The 16,967-nt window shown below is 46.3% G+C and overlaps 1 protein-coding gene across 3 annotated transcripts in view; it reads right to left on the bottom strand.

The window, feature by feature from the left end:
* The window catches only part of Phrf1 (PHD and ring finger domains 1), a 39,114-nt gene extending 22,147 nt beyond the window's left edge, over positions 1-16,967 (bottom strand). For 2 of the 3 annotated variants that reach the window (XM_045151668.1, XM_045151681.1), the window contains exons 1-5: positions 16,845-16,967; positions 12,771-12,885; positions 9,967-10,089; positions 5,881-6,086; positions 864-947 (exon numbers count right to left, since the gene is read on the bottom strand). In XM_045151668.1, coding sequence (XP_045007603.1) covers positions 864-947; positions 5,881-6,086; positions 9,967-10,089; positions 12,771-12,864 — 507 coding nt within the window. In that variant the 5' untranslated portion in view covers positions 12,865-12,885; positions 16,845-16,967. The remainder of the gene's footprint in view (positions 1-863; positions 948-5,880; positions 6,087-9,966; positions 10,090-12,770; positions 12,886-16,844) is intronic. The other variant, XM_045151672.1, reaches the window with a different exon arrangement.

The following is a 16,967-nucleotide window of genomic DNA, read 5'->3' as shown; positions in this document are numbered from 1 at the left end:
CTTTTCCTCACATCAGCCACTTTTGTTCTGGTGCTTTATCCCTCTTTCTCTGTCAAATAAATGAACATATATCAAGTATTTTTTAAAAATAAAGAAAGAACCCGAGCATGGTGGCTCACACCTTTAATTTCAGGACTCGGGAGGCAGAGGCAGGAGGATTGCTGTGAGTTCAAGGGCACCCTGAGACTACATAGTGAATTCCAGGTAAGCCTAGGCTAGAGCAAGACCCTACCTCAAGAAACCAATTAAAAAAAGAAAAGAAAAAGAGACAGCTTAGTGGTTAATGTGCTTGCCTACAAAGCCAAAGAACCCAGGTTCGACTCATCAGGACACACGTAAGCCAGATGCACAAGGTGGACCATGCATCTGAAGTTCATTTGCAGTAGCTGGTAGCCCTGGCATGCCCATTCTCTATCTGCCTTCCTCCCACCCCACCCCTCTTTTCTTTTTTTTTGGTTTTTCGAGGTAGGGTCTCACTCTGGTCCAGGCTGACCTGGAGTCGACTGTAGTCTCAGGGTGGCCTTGAACTCACTGCGATCCTCCTACCGCTGCCTCCCGAGTGCTGGGATTAAAGGCATGCGCCACCACGCCCGGCTCCCACCCCTCTTTTCAAATAAATAATATTTTTAAAAGAATAAAAGGAGACAGAGAAATCATCTGCAATGAGAAGGGATCAGCTGTAAGGCTCAGGAACCCTAACATTTCCACAAAGACTCCCACCCAGCATCCAAATCCAGATGGGCACCCCCAGATGTGGGGTTTGTCTCAAGCCACCCTGAACTGAAACCCACTCACTGACAGCAAGTCACCTTTTAAGAACATGTTCTTTCCCACAAGCAGGGGCAGGTCACAATCACACTTACCTTCTTTAAAACTTTACCACCAAACTGGGCTCGAATACAAATACATTTAAATATTGTTCGATCAACTGGACAGGAGTTGGCATTCTGTGAAAAATAAAGATTGCATCAGAATCCTGAAGAACCACTTTCACTATTCTGTTCTAAAACTAAAAAGGAAGCTGGCTGGGTGTGGTGGCTCATACATTTAATATCAGCACTTAGGAGGCAGAGGTAGGAGGGTCACTGTGAGTCCAAGGTCACCCTGAGACTACAAGACTACAGAGTAAATTCCAAGTCAGCCTGGGCTAGAGTGAGACCCTACCTCAAGAAAAACAAATAAAAAATAAATAAAAGAAGCTGGACATAGTGAGTGGCACACGCTTATAATCCCAGTACTCGGAAGGCAGAGGTAGGAGAATCACTGAGTTTGAGACTACCCTAAGATTACATAATGAATTCCATTTCAGCTTGGGATAGAGACCCAACATCAAAAATAAATAAATACAGAAAATAAAAAATAAGGGGGCTGGAGAGATGGCTTAGCAGTTAAGGCACTTGGCCTACAAAGCCAAAAGACCTAGGTTCGATTCCCCAGGACCCACACAAGCCAGATGCACAAGATAGTGCATGTTTCTGGAGTCTGTTTGCAATGCTGAACACCCTGGCATGCCCACTCTCTCTCCCTCTCTGCCTTTGTCTCTCTCAAATAAATAAGTAAAGAAAAATACATTAAAAAAAAAATAAGTTCACTTAAAACCAAAAAGTCAAAGCTGAGTATGGTGACACTTGCCCGAGATTCTAGCACTCAGGGAGGCTGAGAATGCAGGAAAATAAATTTGAAGCCATCCTTTCCTTATCAACAGAGCTCATGCCAACAATCCTAGCACTCAGGAGGCTAAAAGAGAGATGGCCATGAGGCCAATCTAGTCTAGAGTGAAACTCTAGCTCAAAATGAGTAAAAATCTGGGCTGGAAGGATGGATGGGTCAGCGGTTAAGGTGCTTGCCTGCAAAACCTAATGACCTGAGCTCAATTCCACAGTACCCATGTGGAACCAGAAGCAGAGTGGTACATGTATCTGGAGTTCATTTGCAGTGGCTGGAAGCCCTGGTATGCCCTGTCTCTCTCTGCTGTCCAGGTCAGCCTGGGCTCAAGCAAGACCCTACCTCAAAAAACAAAAATGAGGGCTGGAGAGATGGCTTAGCGGTTAAGCGCTTGCCTGTGAAGCCTAAGGACCCCGGTTCGAGGCTTGGTTCCCCAGGTCCCACGTTAGCCAGATGCACAAGGGGGCGCACGCGTCTGGAGTTCGTTTGCAGAGGCTGGAAGCCCTGGCACGCCCATTCTCTCTCTCTCCCTCTATCTGTCTTTCTCTCTGTGTCTGTCGCTCTCAAATAAATAAATAAAATTAAAAAAAAAATGAATTCCAGGTCAGCCTGAGCTCGAGTGAGACCCTGCAACAACAACAAAAAAAATTTGATGGGTATGGTAGATGGTGGCACATGCCTTCAATCCCAGCACTCAGGAGGCTGAGGTAGGTGGGTTGTTGTGAGTTTGAGGCCACAGTGAATTCCGGGTCAGCCTGGGCTTGAGCAAGACCCTACCTCGAAAAACTAAAAAATAAATAAAAATAAAATAATAAAAATTAAAAAGAAATTGCTTTTGAGCAGAAATCACATTTACCAAAAGCCTTGGTATAGCAGCCCTCTCGCACCCCCATTCTAAAGATAGATCTTGGAATTTGGAACTCAGCTATGAAAGAAACAATTGCCCTCCTTGTAGAGCCTGTTATCTGCCAAAAGACTCAAATGTGTTTTTTATTTTTAGAGAAAGAGAATTGGTGCACCAGGGCCTCCCTCAGTAACTAAAATTGAATGCCAGATGCTTGTGCCACCTAATGGGCATGTGTGACATTGTACATAGGTGTTTAGGCTTTACTGACAAGTGTCTTAAATGCTAAGCCATCTCTCCAGCTCTCAAATGCTTTATTAAAGCTGTAACGTGGATTTTCTACCACCTGGGTGGAAGAGGTGTCAGTATGGGCAGCTATGAATTCCAGCCTAAGAGTATACAAAGTGCTTGCTTATGGTGCTGGTGTTTCTCTCTGCACGGAACTATGAAAAATAGACCAGCTTCTTCCGTCATTATGAAACTTCTCCTGGATCTGTAAGCTTACTCTTGCAAACTGTGCCTGGTTTGGAAGGTCATCCTAGCAACATCAAGCTGACCACAATAGAAACTGGTACCGAGTGTGGGTTGTTTCTGTATGATGAATCTGATCATGTCTTTTGGAACTTTTGTTTTAGAAGAATGAGCATGAACGTGGTACTTGCAACTGGAGATGCCTTCCAGGGTGGTAAGCCAAGTTTTATGGACCATTCTGATGAGAGTTTGAAAATGTTAAGTGCAGAGAGAACTGCATTTGGAGGGTTTGCTTATGGACTTTCAAAAAGGAAGGAAAGATGGCACAGAACTTTGTTGAAACTGGGCTATTGGTGTAAGGGCTTGCTGAGTTCTGCTGCCCATTATGGAACTGAGAAACTTAACATTTAAAGTTAGGAGGGCTGGGGCTGGAGAGATGGCTTAACAGTTAAGGCACTTGGCCTGCAAAACCTAAGAACCCATGTTCAGTTATCTCCAGATACAATATAAGCCAAACACGCAGGTGAGGCAAGCAAGCAAAAGGTCACATATGCCCACTAGATGGCGCAAGCATTTGGAGTTCGACTGTAGTGGTTTAGGCACTGGCATGCCAATTTTCTCTATATATAATAAAAAATTTAAAAAAAAAATTTTAAAGAGCCAGGCATGGTGGCCCACGCTTTTAATCCCAGCACTTGGGAGGCAGAGGTAGGAAAATCACCATGAATGAATGACTTAATGGGCGAAATGAGTAGTAAGAAATAAGGTAAGAGAGCTAGATGTGTGTTCCCATATATAGACAGGAATGGCTGGGATGGGCATTTGAGCCTGTCTACTGCTGCCCCAGGCCCTCTCCTGAACCTCCGTCCAACTCCTCTGCCAACTTCCTACCTAGTTCCCAGCAAATGGAGCCTTTAGGAGGTGAAGCACTGTTTGGAGAGGTTGTCACTGCAAGTTGGTCTTAAGGTTTATTTTTTTGATTTTTGAAGGCAGGGACTTAATTTAGCTCAGGCTGACATGGAATTCACTATGTAGTCTCAGGGTGGCCTCCTACCTCATGGTGATCCTATGTCTGCCTCCCAAGTGCTGGGATTAAAGGAGTGCACCACCAGGCCCGGGCTCAAGATTTATTATCCCACTGGGTGCTCAAAGCTGGCGGGCTGCTGTGCCCCTCCTCACCTGTGTATGAATGTATGAAGATGTGAGCAGGTTGCCTGCTCTTCACTTTCTTACCATAACGGACCTTCCCCTTGAAGCTGGGTGTAGCAGTTCACCTTTAATCCCAGCCCTCAAGAGGCAGATAAGAGGATCATTTTGAGTTCGAATTCCCCTTGAAAATACTATAAGCCTGTAACAAACACTTTCCTCCCATAAACTGCTCTGGTTGGGTGTTTTGTTCCAGCAATAAGTTATCTGGTACAGTGGGTAGTCACATTGTCCCTATTTTTTGGGGGGGAAGGATTGAAACAGGGTACCCCTCTGTAGTTCAGGCTGGCTTGGAACTTAGGAGGTAACCTACGCTGGCCTCAGACTTGTGGTGATCCTCCTGCCCTGGCCTCTCAAGTGCTGTTATTGTAGTCATGCACTACTGCAGCTAGTTTCTGTGATTTATTTATTTTTATTTTTTTGGTTCAGACATCATCTCATGTAGCCCAGGCTGACCTCAAACTCATTTAGCTGAGGTTGGCCTTTTGATCATCTTGCCTTTAATGCCCACATGCTTGGATTGCAGGCATGCACCATTACATCTGGCTACATGATTTGGTTTTTTTTTTTAAATATATTACTTTGTTTTTTATTTATTTATTAGCGAGAAGAGAGAATGGACACACCAGGGCCTCTGGTCACTGCAAACAAACTCCAAACACATGTACCACCATGTGTATATGGCTTTTGTGGGTTTCTGGGGAAATCAAACCTGAGTCCTCAGGCTCCAAAGGCAGACGGCTTTACCACTCACCATTTCTCTAGCCCTACATGATTTAAGTCCAGATTTTCATTTTACTAACCTCTATCCAGCTATCTTATTAAATCTAGGATCTCAATTGCTTACTTGTCCTGAATCTAATCTGGAGCAGAACCACTATATAACAAAGACTTCTAGAAGTGCCAGAAAAAGTTTAACATGACAGTAAGCCATCTTGGCACATTCATGCCCATGTGGAACGTATCTGACACCTACATGCCATTAGGAAACTAACTACAGAGACACCGCACTTCTTGTTGATGTTGTTCTTTTTGTTTTTTTTTGAGGTAGGGTCTCTCTCTAGCCCAGGTTGACTTGGAATTCACTATGAAGTTTCAGGCTGGCTTTGAACTCATGACAATCTTCCTACTCCGCCCTCCCAAGTGCTGGGTGATCATGTGCCCACCACACCCATATAGAGAATTCTAAGCTAGATGGGGAAATAGGATGGTAGTATCAGTGTCACTTTTTCTGTCACCAGGGAACATGTAAGAAAGGTAGTCAATGAGCATCAGACTTCACAATCATTGCCCCATCTCTATCTTAAAATTTTTATAACAAATAGTTCCTTTAAGAGAGGGAGATGATGGCTCATAAGGTTCACTGTAAGGTAGGAAACGTGCCACATGTTTGCTCTTTCTGTTACTGGATACAAGGACAGAGTGACTGCACCTCTACATTTACATAGGAGGTTCTGTTAGGAGGCAAGCTGCAGTACATTCAAGTTCTGATTACCTCTAACATTTGGGACTGCCTCAAATTTCTGTGTTTTGTTCCCCAGAAAACTCTTTATAGGCCCTCATCCACAAACTCCCTACACTGAGCCCTACCAACAGTATCCAAAGCCCAGGATTCAGTTCTATGCTCAGCTTTGCTAAAGAAAGTAGAATCCAGCCACTGGAGGTTGGGCCAGCCCAGGAACATGCTAACTCACCCTGGACCACTCGACGATGCAGTCCAGGCAGAAGTAGTGGGCACAGGTCTCGGGTGTGCCCACGGCCTGATCTCTAAACACATTGAGGCAAATGGGACAGTTCTCTGCATCATCATCCGAACTGAGTGCAGTGCTGGCTTCGAGCTTTCCCTGAGTCCCCACTGCTGCCACTGAAGTTTCTACTCCATCTTCTGAATCTTCAGAACCTAGAGTAAATGGAAATATTACACCTTTAGTGAAAGAGGAGTGGCTACATGGACAGGAGAGCTGGCTCTGGGCAGACCAAACTGCATTCAGGAAAGCAGCATTTAGTCAAGAGTTTCTGCTTCTGGTGGGACATGCCTCCCCATACACCTACAATACCACATGCAACTGTGCCCACTCTGAAGAGCCTTGTCCAGTCTGTGGCACCTGAAGCCTCTGACTACAGCTGCTTTTGAGCTAAGTCAAGAGGGATACTGGCTGAGCAGCCCCTCAAACCTGCATTATGGGGCTAGAGAAATGGCTTAGCAGTTAAGGTGCTTGGCCTGCAAGACAAAGGAACTAGGCGTGATTCCCCAGGACCCACATAAACTAGATGTACAAGGTGGCACATGCTCCTGGAGGTCATTTGCAGTGGCTAGAGGCCGTGGCTTGCCCATTCATTCGCTCGCTCTCTCTCTCAAATAAATAATTAAATTTAAAAAAAAAAAAAAAAAAACTGGCCCAGGAATGGTGGCACATGCCTTTGATCCTAGCACTTGGGAGGCAGAGGCAGGAGAATGCCCATAAGTTTGCTCTGAGACTACACAGCAAATTCCAGGTCAGCCTGGGCTAGAGCAAGACTCTACCTCAAAAAACAAAAAAACAAACAAAAAAAAAAAACCTGAGTCATGGAGTAGAGGTACTACCCCCATCTATCAGGAGCCAACAAGGGCCTTAGAGAAAATTCCAACATAGCTATAAGCACACATGTCCACATACACTGCTAAGCAACACCTAAAGTCTCTGGGACCTGAGAAACATATTCTCACTGGGCCTCAGGACACTGCTCCTTAGAGGTATGTACAGGAAATGTGCTGAGATGTCCTAGCACCCAATGGCTACTTGGCTACTCAGTTCCACCAAATCAGTATCCTCCCCCACTCCCTTGGTTTGTTAAAAGATTTTATATAGCCCAAGTTGGCTTCAAACTCATTATATAGGTGAGGATGACCTTGAACTCCTGATCCCAGATATTCCCACTTCCACCTTCAAGTTTTGGGTCTATAGGTTATGTGCCACACATAAGTAAAGTTCATTCAAAGCAGAGAGGTTCTCAAGCCTTTTTCAGGGAGAGAAGCCACAGGCGGGCCCTCATGGGCTGAGAAGACACAAACTAACACATACTGAAAAGGCAGAGTGATTCCAGGAACTAAGGATAGTCTGTCCACAGCCAACTGGAAAATAGGCTTCTGTCTTTCAACTGCAATGACTCTTCCAACAGACAGAGAGCTTGGAAGGGGACCCCAAGCTCAGAAGGGTAGGAGAAACCAGCTAACACTGTAAGTTCACCTAGGAAGACTTGAGCAGAGGATCCAGCTGACCTATACTTGACTGACTCACAGAAACACAGAAATAAATGTGCTGTTCCCAGTTGCTAACTTTTGGGTCATTTAGAGCTGCCCACAAAATTATTAAGGTTTATAAAGTGGGTTACAAGATGACAACTAACCAGTTTTCCTGTGTGCTGAATGACTCAAGACAGTAAAAACAAGCAGGAGCCAAGTAATCTGATTCTTCCTATAGATTATGAAGGTAGGAGCATGTTTCCTGAGATCCACAGAGTCAGTGTCTACAGAGCAATGTCAATGAATGCTTGGAAGGACAATGGCCCTAGCAACCTAAGGGCAGACAAAAGGTGCAAGTGGCCAAGGCCCTGAGTAGTGTCTTTCATTATACCCTTGCTCAGATTGCTAAAAGTACAGATATTTCAGGGACTATACTGAGGTAGGTACTGAAGTGGACCAGTCCCAGCAGCTGGCCTGGGAACTGCATGCAGCTAAAGGCATGTCCTCCAAAAACAGCAAGCCTCACACTGTGACCACTCTGAAGAGATGGCACTGGTGAACTGAGCAAAGAAAGGCTTTCTTGGAACCAAGCAGCTGCAGAAGGCTCTAGGCGTTCAACACAATCCATACATGGAGTAATTCACATCGTCGGATGGCTCAGAAAAGTGGGCCTTAAGCGTGAGGTACCAGTCAGATCACTCACTCTTACCTTTCAAGGAATACCTGAAGATACTACCCAAATTGAGGAATATAACCAACAGCAATAAAATGATCTCGAGGAGCAGGAGGCAGTGCAAGAAAAGCAACAGACACAATGGAAAGACGTGCCCATGGGAAGGGGCCTCTTCTGATAGCTGACCAGACGATGGCAACGCAATAACAAGATTGGGGCATCTCCTTATACTTTGTAGCACACGACTGAGGCCTTGGCTCTACACACCATTAGTCTCCTACCAACACTCTACCTCTAGCCCCACACCCACCAATGCATGACCAACTTCTCTCCTTCAGATGGTGGCTAGAAGCTTCTTCTAGCCTTCTGTAGCCTGAAGCTTTGTTCGCCTAATGTGAGGCCACTGCTGGCTTCTTTCACCAAGTTCTATGATTGCTAATCTACACTCCACTGTTGAATGTGGACACCAGGAATTATGACTAAGCAGGCCCCAGCCAGTCTCAGGCATCCAACTGACTCTCCAAACTTCAGGAGAAGCCGGGTGTGGTGGCACACACATTTAAAATCAGCACTTACTTGAGAGGCAGAGGTAGGAGGACTACAGTGAGTTGAAGACCAACCTGGGACTACAGAGTAACTTCCAGGTCTGCCTGGGCTAAGAGTAAGACCCTGCCTCAAAAAACATACTGACAGTCACAAGCTCATATTAAAAGACTGATGTTAGTAGGGACTTTATAAATAAATAACTTTAAACATAAGTTAAAAAAAATAAGCTAAGCATGGTGGTGCACACCTTTAATCCCAGCACTTAGGAGGCAGAGGTAGGAGGATCGCAGAGAGTTGGAGCCCACCCTGAAACTACATAGTGAATTCCAGCAGGTCAACCTGGACTAGAGTGAGATCCTACCTCAAAAAATGGAATAAATAAATAAATAAAACTGAAATAGGTCTGAAGAGGTGGCTTAGCAGTTAAAGTACTTATCTGCAAAGCCTAAGGACCCAGGATCAATTCCCTGCCATATGTACAAGGTGGGACATGGGTCTGGAGTTCACTTGTAGCGGCTGGAGGCCCTGACACTCTCATTCTCTCTCTCTCAAATAAATTTTGTTTTAATATTTTATTTTTATTTATTTGAGGAGAAAGAGGCAGAGATAGAAAGCGAGAGAGAATGGGCATGTCAGGGCCTCCAGCCACTGCAAATGAGTTGCAGACACAAGCACCACCTTGTGCATCTGGCTTATGTCTGTTCTGGGGAATTGAACCTCGGTTCTTCGGCTTTGCAGGCAAACACCTTAACTGCTAAGCCATCTCTCCAGCCCCTAAATTAGTTTTTTATTTATTTTTTTAAGTTTTCTTTTAATTAAAAAAGAATTGAAATACAGGTAGGTCATAGCATGGTTTCCAGGCTGCAATGTCTTAGCTTCAGAACCACGTCAGAAGGAAAGCTGTGGAAAGCAGAACCCTCAGTCTAGTCCAGTTGATCCTGCCTTCTGAAGGAGGCCTGTGAAGCTAAGGTAGTCATGAAGGAACAGACCTGCCTGTTAAAGCATTGTTGCCTGCAGAATTCCTGAACCTGACAGCTAGCCCTTGAGAGGTGGGAGGAAGACACCAAGACTTCCCTTCTCATCACAATAGAAACTCCAATCTGATTATGTTCTGCAAAGTGTGTTGTTCAATGTTCTTGGACGTTATATTTTCTGGCAGTCCTAGAAGAAAGACCTACAGAATCAGATTGCCAAATGAACTTTGAAACTAATGCTCACAGAAGTGAGCTGAATGAGTGTCAAAGTTCATGAATCAACATAGCCAACTGTGGATGATCTACTAAGGACTGTCTCCCCACGAGGAAGCCCAAGGCAGTAGGCTCCTAATAACAATCTTACCAGATCTGTCTTCTGGGTCTTCCTCTTCAGACAGCCCTTCTGAGTCCTCCCCATCTGTGTCATCTTCCTGCTCACTGCCTGTGTCATCTTCCAAGTCCCCACTGTGGCCATCTCTGCTGTCTTCTAGACCACCAGGGCAAAAATCAGAGAGCAGTGTCAACCCAGACAGCAGAAAGACGGGGCTGCGTGGTGAATGCACAGGGGAGTTTAAAAAGCCATCTGCTGGGCTGGCTTAGCGGTTAAGCGCTTGCCTGTGAAGCCTAAGGACCCCGGTTCGAGGCTCAGTTCCCCAGGTCCCACGTTAGCCAGATGCACAAGGGGGCACACGCGTCTGGAGTTCGTTTGCAGAGGCTGGAAGCCCTGGCGCGCCCATTCTCTCTGTCCCTCTATCTGTCTTTCTCTCTGTGTCTGTCGCTCTCAAATAAATAAATAAATAAAATTAAAAAAAAAAAAAAAGCCATCTGCTAAAGGGACTGACATGACAGGGTGGCTGCTGATGCTTGCAGCAGTGGGGCCAGAGGAGTGTACAACAGGAAAAAGGCATTTTCTCACTCTGAATTTGTGCTTCTTACATCAATTATAAGATGAAGCCAGGTGTGGTGGTATACATCTTTAATCCCAGCACTTAGGAGGCAAACGTAGGACTGCCATGAGTTCAAGGCCACTGAGACTACATAGTGAATTTCAGGTCAGTCTGTGCTAGAGTGTAACCCTACTTTGAAAAATCCAAAAACAAGATAAAAAAGTGGTTGACCCTGGTGTGGTTGTACATGTCTTTAATCTCAGCACTTGGGAGGCTGAGGTAGGAGGATTGCTGTGAGTTTGAGGCTAGCCTGAAACTACAAAGTAAATTTCAGGTCAGGCTGGGCTATAGGGAGATCCTACCTTGAAAAAACAAAATAAAATAACAACAACAAAAAAAAAAAAAGGTGGCAGAGGATGTCACTCAGTTGTTAGGAGTGCTTTCCTAGTACACACAAGTACCCTGAATTTGATCTCCAGCACCAAGTAAGCTTGGTATGGTGGCACATACCTGTAATCACAGCACTTGAAGTAGAAGGAGAATTAGAAGTTCAAAGTCACCCATGGCTACATAACCAGTTAAAGGTTGCTGTCTCAAAAAATTGTTTATATCTATTTGGGCTTGAGAGATGGCTCAGCAATTAAGGCACTTGCCTGCAAAACCAAACAACCTAAGTTCAATTCCCCAGTGCCCATATAAAGCCAGATATACAAGGTGGTGCATGCATATAGAATTTGTTGCAGCAGCTACAGACCCTAGCACACCCATTCTCTCTGTCTCTCTGCTTGCAAATAAACTGACTTTATTTTTGCTTATTTTATTTTTTTAAAGATTTATTTATTCATTTATTTATTTATTTGAGAGAAAGAGAATGGGCATGCCAGGGCCTCTAGCTACTGCAAACAAACTCCAAATGCATGCACCACTATATGCATCTGGCTTATGTGGGACCTGGAGAATTGAACCTGGGTTCTTAGGCTTCTCAGGCAAGCATCTTAACCACTAAGATATCTCTCCAGCCCTATGATTTTATTTTTTTGGTTTTTCAAGGTAGGGTCTGCCTAGGCTGGCCTGAAATTCACTATGTAGACTCAGGCTTGCATTAAACTCATAGCGATCCTCCTACCTCTGCTTGGATCAAAGGTATGAGCAACCATGCCCAGCTAAATTAACTTTTTAAAAAAGTTTATAGTATGGAAGTTGTCAATAGTTAAAAAAATGGGGGGGGGGGGCAGTAACATGCCATACACAATAGCACATTCTATCTAATTCTCTGGGAGGATACGGTTGGAGAATCACAGCAGTTCAAGGCCAGCTTGGGCTATAACAAAACCTTATCTTAAAACAGTGGCTAAAAAAAAACAAGGGCTAAGAATCTAACACCATATAGAGTGCTTGCTTGCCCAGCATGCATAAAGTCCTGGCTCCATCCCCAGTTATTACCTCCTGTTTAAAAAAAAAAAATGCTGGGCATGGTGGTTTATGCCTTTAATTCAAGCACTTGGGAGGCAGAGGTAGGAGGATCACTGTGAGTTCAAAGCCACCCTGAGACTACATAATGAATTCTAGGTCAGCCTAGGCTAGAGTGAAACTCTACCTGGGAAAAAAAAAGAGAGAGAGAGAGAGAGAGAGAGAGAGAGAGAGAGAGAGAGAGAGGGGGAAAGAAAGAAAGAAAGAAAGAAAGAAAGAAAGAAAGAAAGAAAGAAAGAAAGAAAGAACCACTATACTTCCACAACTTAAAATGAAAGACTAACTTTAACCCAGAATGACCTGGAACTCACTCTGTTGCTTTGTTGACCCAGGCTGGTCTTGACCTCACAGCAATCCACCTACTGCTCCTCAAATGCAGGAGTTAAAGGCATGTGCTACCACACCTGGCTAACTTTTTTGTTTGTTTGTTTGTTTTTGAGGTAGGGTCTTGATCCTGCTCAGGCTGACCTGGAATTCAGTATGTAGTCTCAGAGTGGCCTCAAACTCACAGTGATCCTCCTACATCTGCCTCCCAAGTGTAACTTTTCTTTTTTGAAGCAGAGTCTCAATTGTAGCCCAGGTTGACCTGGAATTCACTGTAGAGCCCAGGCTGTCCTTCAACTCATGGCCATCCTCCTAGCTCAGCCTCCCAAGTACTAGGATGAAAGGTGTATACCACAACTCCTGGCAAAGAGCAACTTTTTCAGAAGGGTAAAAGTTGAACTCTCATACACAACCTCCCAAGGGGAATGTGGAGAAAATACCAGGCACTGATCCTCTAGGGACACCCTCCCCGTATTGGGCAGCTCACCAGCATCACTGGCCAATTCCAAGGGATTAACTTGAAGGCATCCATCAGGCCCAGGGCTATGGGCCACAAGGTCATCCAAGCTGTCGTCATCCATTGCTGCACATTGGAGTCAACTCTGAAAGAGACCAGAGTCAGGTAATCCCAAATGTCCTTGGACACAAAGCCCCCTCTGGCAAGTAATAGCTACTCTAGATCTTAGGCAACACTAGTGCAGTGCTTCTGCTCCAGGAGACTAAAGAGATGGCTTAGCAGTTCAGGTGCATGCCTGCAAAGCCAAAGAACCCAGATTTGATTCCCCAGTACCCACATAAGACAAATGCAGAAGGTGGTGCACGCGTCTGGAGTTCATGTGCAGTGGCTAGAGGCACTGGCACACCCATTCTCTCTCTCTCTCTCTCTCTCTCAAATAAATAAAACATAAAATATTAAGCTGGGCGTGGTGGCACATGCTTTTAATCCCAACACTCAAGAGGCAGAGGTAGGAGGATCGCCATGAGTTTGAGGCCACCCTGAGAATACAGAGTAAATTCCAGGTCAGCCTAGACTAGAGTAAAACATTACCTCGAAAAACCAAAAATTAAAAAAAATAAATAAATATAAAAACATTAAAAAAGGGAATATTGAAAAAAAAAAACTGTAAGGCTCCTGAGGCCTTGCCTACAGAGGTCTATGGCATTCTAAGCCTCTCCTGACAGTGGGGACACCTGCTGGGCAGACCTCTTCTGCAGACCAACTTAAAAACATCAAACACCTGCTAGGCATGGGGGTGCATGTCTTTAATCCCAGCATTTGGGAGGCAGCAGGAGTACTGCCATGAGTTGGAAGCCACTCTGAGACTATATAGTGAATTCCAGGTCAGCCTGAGCTAGAGAGAGACCCTACCTGGAAAAAAAAAAAATCAAACACCTGTGCTAACAGCTTCAGAAATGTTGAATGCTCGCACAGTGCTTCTGCTCCAGGAGGCTGGAGAAATGGCTTAGCGATTAAGACGCTTTCTACAAAGCCTAAGGACCCATGTTTGACTCTCCAGATCCCGTGCTAGCCAGTTGCACAAAGGTGAGGCAAGCACATGGCCACATATGTCCACTACGTGGCACAAGTGTCTGGAGTTTTATTGCAGTGGCTGAAGCCTACCACGTCAATTCTCTCCCTGAAATAAAATTTTAAAATGTTGAATAATAGGCTAGAGAGATGGTTCAGTGGTTAAGGTGCTTGTTTGAGAAGCCTAAGGACACAGGTTCAATTCCCCAGTACCCACATTAGCTGTATGCACAAGGGGGTGCATGTGTCTGAAGTTCATTTGCAGTGGCTAGAGGCCCTGGCCTGCCCATTCTCTCAAATAAGTAAAAAAAATATTTAAAAGAAAAATAGAAGAAATGTTGAAAGAATGTGACATGACCCTCTTCTATCAGGACCTCAAACTTTGGTCTCCAAGGAAGAACCAATCCATATACACACAAAGCCCTTCATCAGTGCTGCTCACTTCCTTTCCAAGTGACTCCTGGAGGAAGCACCTCTCATAGGGAAGTCATTCAGGAATTCAACACAGTGAATGGAGCTCAGCAGCCCATCTGTGGCACTCATACTTCTTTCTCACCAACCCCAGTGTCCATAGTCAGAAGTATACCATAAAGCTGGAAGGTGGGGCTCAAGCTTGGGGGTGTCTCACTCATGGATCCCACGGAGTCAGGCTTGCTTGTCTCCCTCAGACAGAGATTCCATGTGTGCAAGCACAGTGCACTCACCAGTCATCACAGAAGCTGGGAGCATGCAACCTTCTCCAAGGGGGCAAAGGCCAGCTCATGGACCAAGACTGCCCTGTCTACCCCATGGGACAAGGGACTACTAAGCCCAGCAGAATAACTCATGTTCTCTCAACAGTGAGGTCATGTCACCTAGAAACGGTACAATATGTAATAGTTTTGACAAACTGTCCATCTTTCCTCTACTTGCTGCCCAAGATTGCTAACTGGGTATGGTCCCTCTCTGAGAAGAGTCTGTAACCTGAAGCAACTCAGCAAGGAATCCTCACCATAGACTACTGCTGAAATACCACCTCTGAGGAGACATGCAGATGGGCAGACTAAAGAGACAGTGCCATGGGCCATGCAGGAGAATGATCTTTCTCCTGTGGGGTACACTGAGATGACACTAAGGCTTATAACTCTTTGCCCATCCTTCAACTGAACCTGTCATCTTGGAGCACCTGCTCCAATGCTCACTTGCCTGTGGGTAGCACAAGGAGCATAGAACCCGTGCTCTAAACATCCAGCCAAGGGGGAAGTAACAGGCACTTGTGACCCAAGACCACAAGAACATGGCAAAGCTGGATGCTATTCCAGGGTCTAACTACCCAAGAGCAAATCTACATTTTGATGGGGTTCATCACATTCACAAGGTCATAAGTATGAAATACAATTCCTGGCTTCTACCCTACTGCCCTAGGACTGAGAGTCATGGTGAGGGGCAGTGGCCAAACATAGCAGCTCAAGAGTAAAGGCTAAGGGCTAGAGAAATGGCTCAGCGGTTCAGGCACTTGCCTACAAAGCCTAACAACCTGGGTTCAATTCCCCAGTATCCACATAAAGCCAGCTGCACAAAGCGGCACATGCATGTGGAGAGGTCCTGGTAAACCATTCTCTCCCACTCCCACCCCATCCTCTCTGCTTGCAAATAAACATTTAAAAAAAAAAAAAAAAGTAATCCCAGCACTCAGGAGGCAGAGGTAGGAGGAACACTTAAGAGTTCGAGGACATCCTGAGACTACATAGTGAGTTCCAGGTCAGCCTGGGCTAGAGTGAGGCCCTACCTTGGGGGGGGGACCCAGACAGCCTCCAAAGGTGCTTGAGACAACCGCAAGAACAAGACCAGGAACCCCAATCAGACACGCTAACAGAACCCCTAGCTCAGGAGCTCCTGGTCTTAACAGCAGCCTCAGATTGGGAATGCTTGCGCTGCATCCTACCTCTGTCACCGACCATAAGCCAGGAAACCCTCCCTGCAGAAAGCCCCCTTCCCAGCCTCTGGCGGGTAGGGGTGGAGGACTGTTGCTGTTTCTCAGCCTTTGGATCCAGCAAGCCTATTTTTCTTTCAAACTCAGGGTACCCAATGTAATTGCAATTCCAAATGTTAATTGGGCACTTGGGTGAGTGGTACAGCAACTATGCCGGGACCAGCGCCTGGGTGCTCAGCCAGGGCACTAAGCTACGGTTCAGTTCCGACTTCTCCATTTGGGGTGAGTTGATCATTCTTCACTCATCATGTGCCACATCAGACACAATGAGACTTCAAAAGTAACAACGACAATGAACGTTAAAAAAAAAAAAGTCAGGGTCCCATAAGTACTCTGCTGGCCTGGGCTCCATGTTCCAGCGCTAACACGGCTGCACCACCAAACAGAGCAGTGTTGAGAGGTGCCACGTGTTGCTATTTTCAGTCTAAATTCTTCCCGTATGAATAAGTGGTCCAGGAGTTTATGAAGGAAGCAGTGTCCCGTGGCACATCATGTCCCACTTTAACCTCAAATCCTGTCCTGAAGAGCACTGACCAAAACGCTGCTGTTTTATGTTGCATCAACAAGGGTGCCATGCTGAAGGATACGAGGGAGCAACATTTGGAAAGAGAGCCCTGGCCGCAGTGGTGTGACGCCGACTGACTTCACCTCCCTGGGCTGACTGCAAAATACTTACTCCAGAGACAGCGGTGAGCACTACCTGAGACGAAAACCGCGTCACCAACCATCCCGGGAGCGAGTGCAAACGGAGCTGACCCGAGCGCCGGCCGCCAGGCTTGCCAAGAAGGCTGCTAAGTCACACCTTCCTCACCCACACCCAAGGGACACAACAGGCCAAAGCCCCGCACCCCCGGCCCGACGTGCCGGCCGCGGCAGGGCGTCGCAGAGTTCGAGGCCTCGCCCGCACGTCCGTCGGTCCGTCCCCTCCTGCCCGGCCCACGGCCAGCGCGGCGTAGGCCCAGCCCGCCCCAAAGGCCGCAGACAAAGCGCAGGGCGCCCGCAGGAGGCCCGCGCAGTCGGACGCCAGAGGAACCCCAGGCCCGCGCAACCACCGCACGTACCCGGGAACCTCGTGCCACCCGGACGCTCCCGGGACGCTCCCGCCGCGGGCCCGAGCGGGAACACGACTAGGCCCGACCGCCGCCGCCGCCGCAACTACCGCCGCGCGCTCCCCGACCCGGAAG

The sequence above is a fragment of the Jaculus jaculus genome, chromosome 1, assembly GCF_020740685.1.
Source record: "Jaculus jaculus isolate mJacJac1 chromosome 1, mJacJac1.mat.Y.cur, whole genome shotgun sequence".
NCBI classification, from domain to species: domain Eukaryota; kingdom Metazoa; phylum Chordata; class Mammalia; order Rodentia; family Dipodidae; genus Jaculus; species Jaculus jaculus.
The sequence above is the reverse complement of the archived record's forward strand: the minus strand, read 5'-3'. Positions and strand labels throughout refer to the sequence as shown.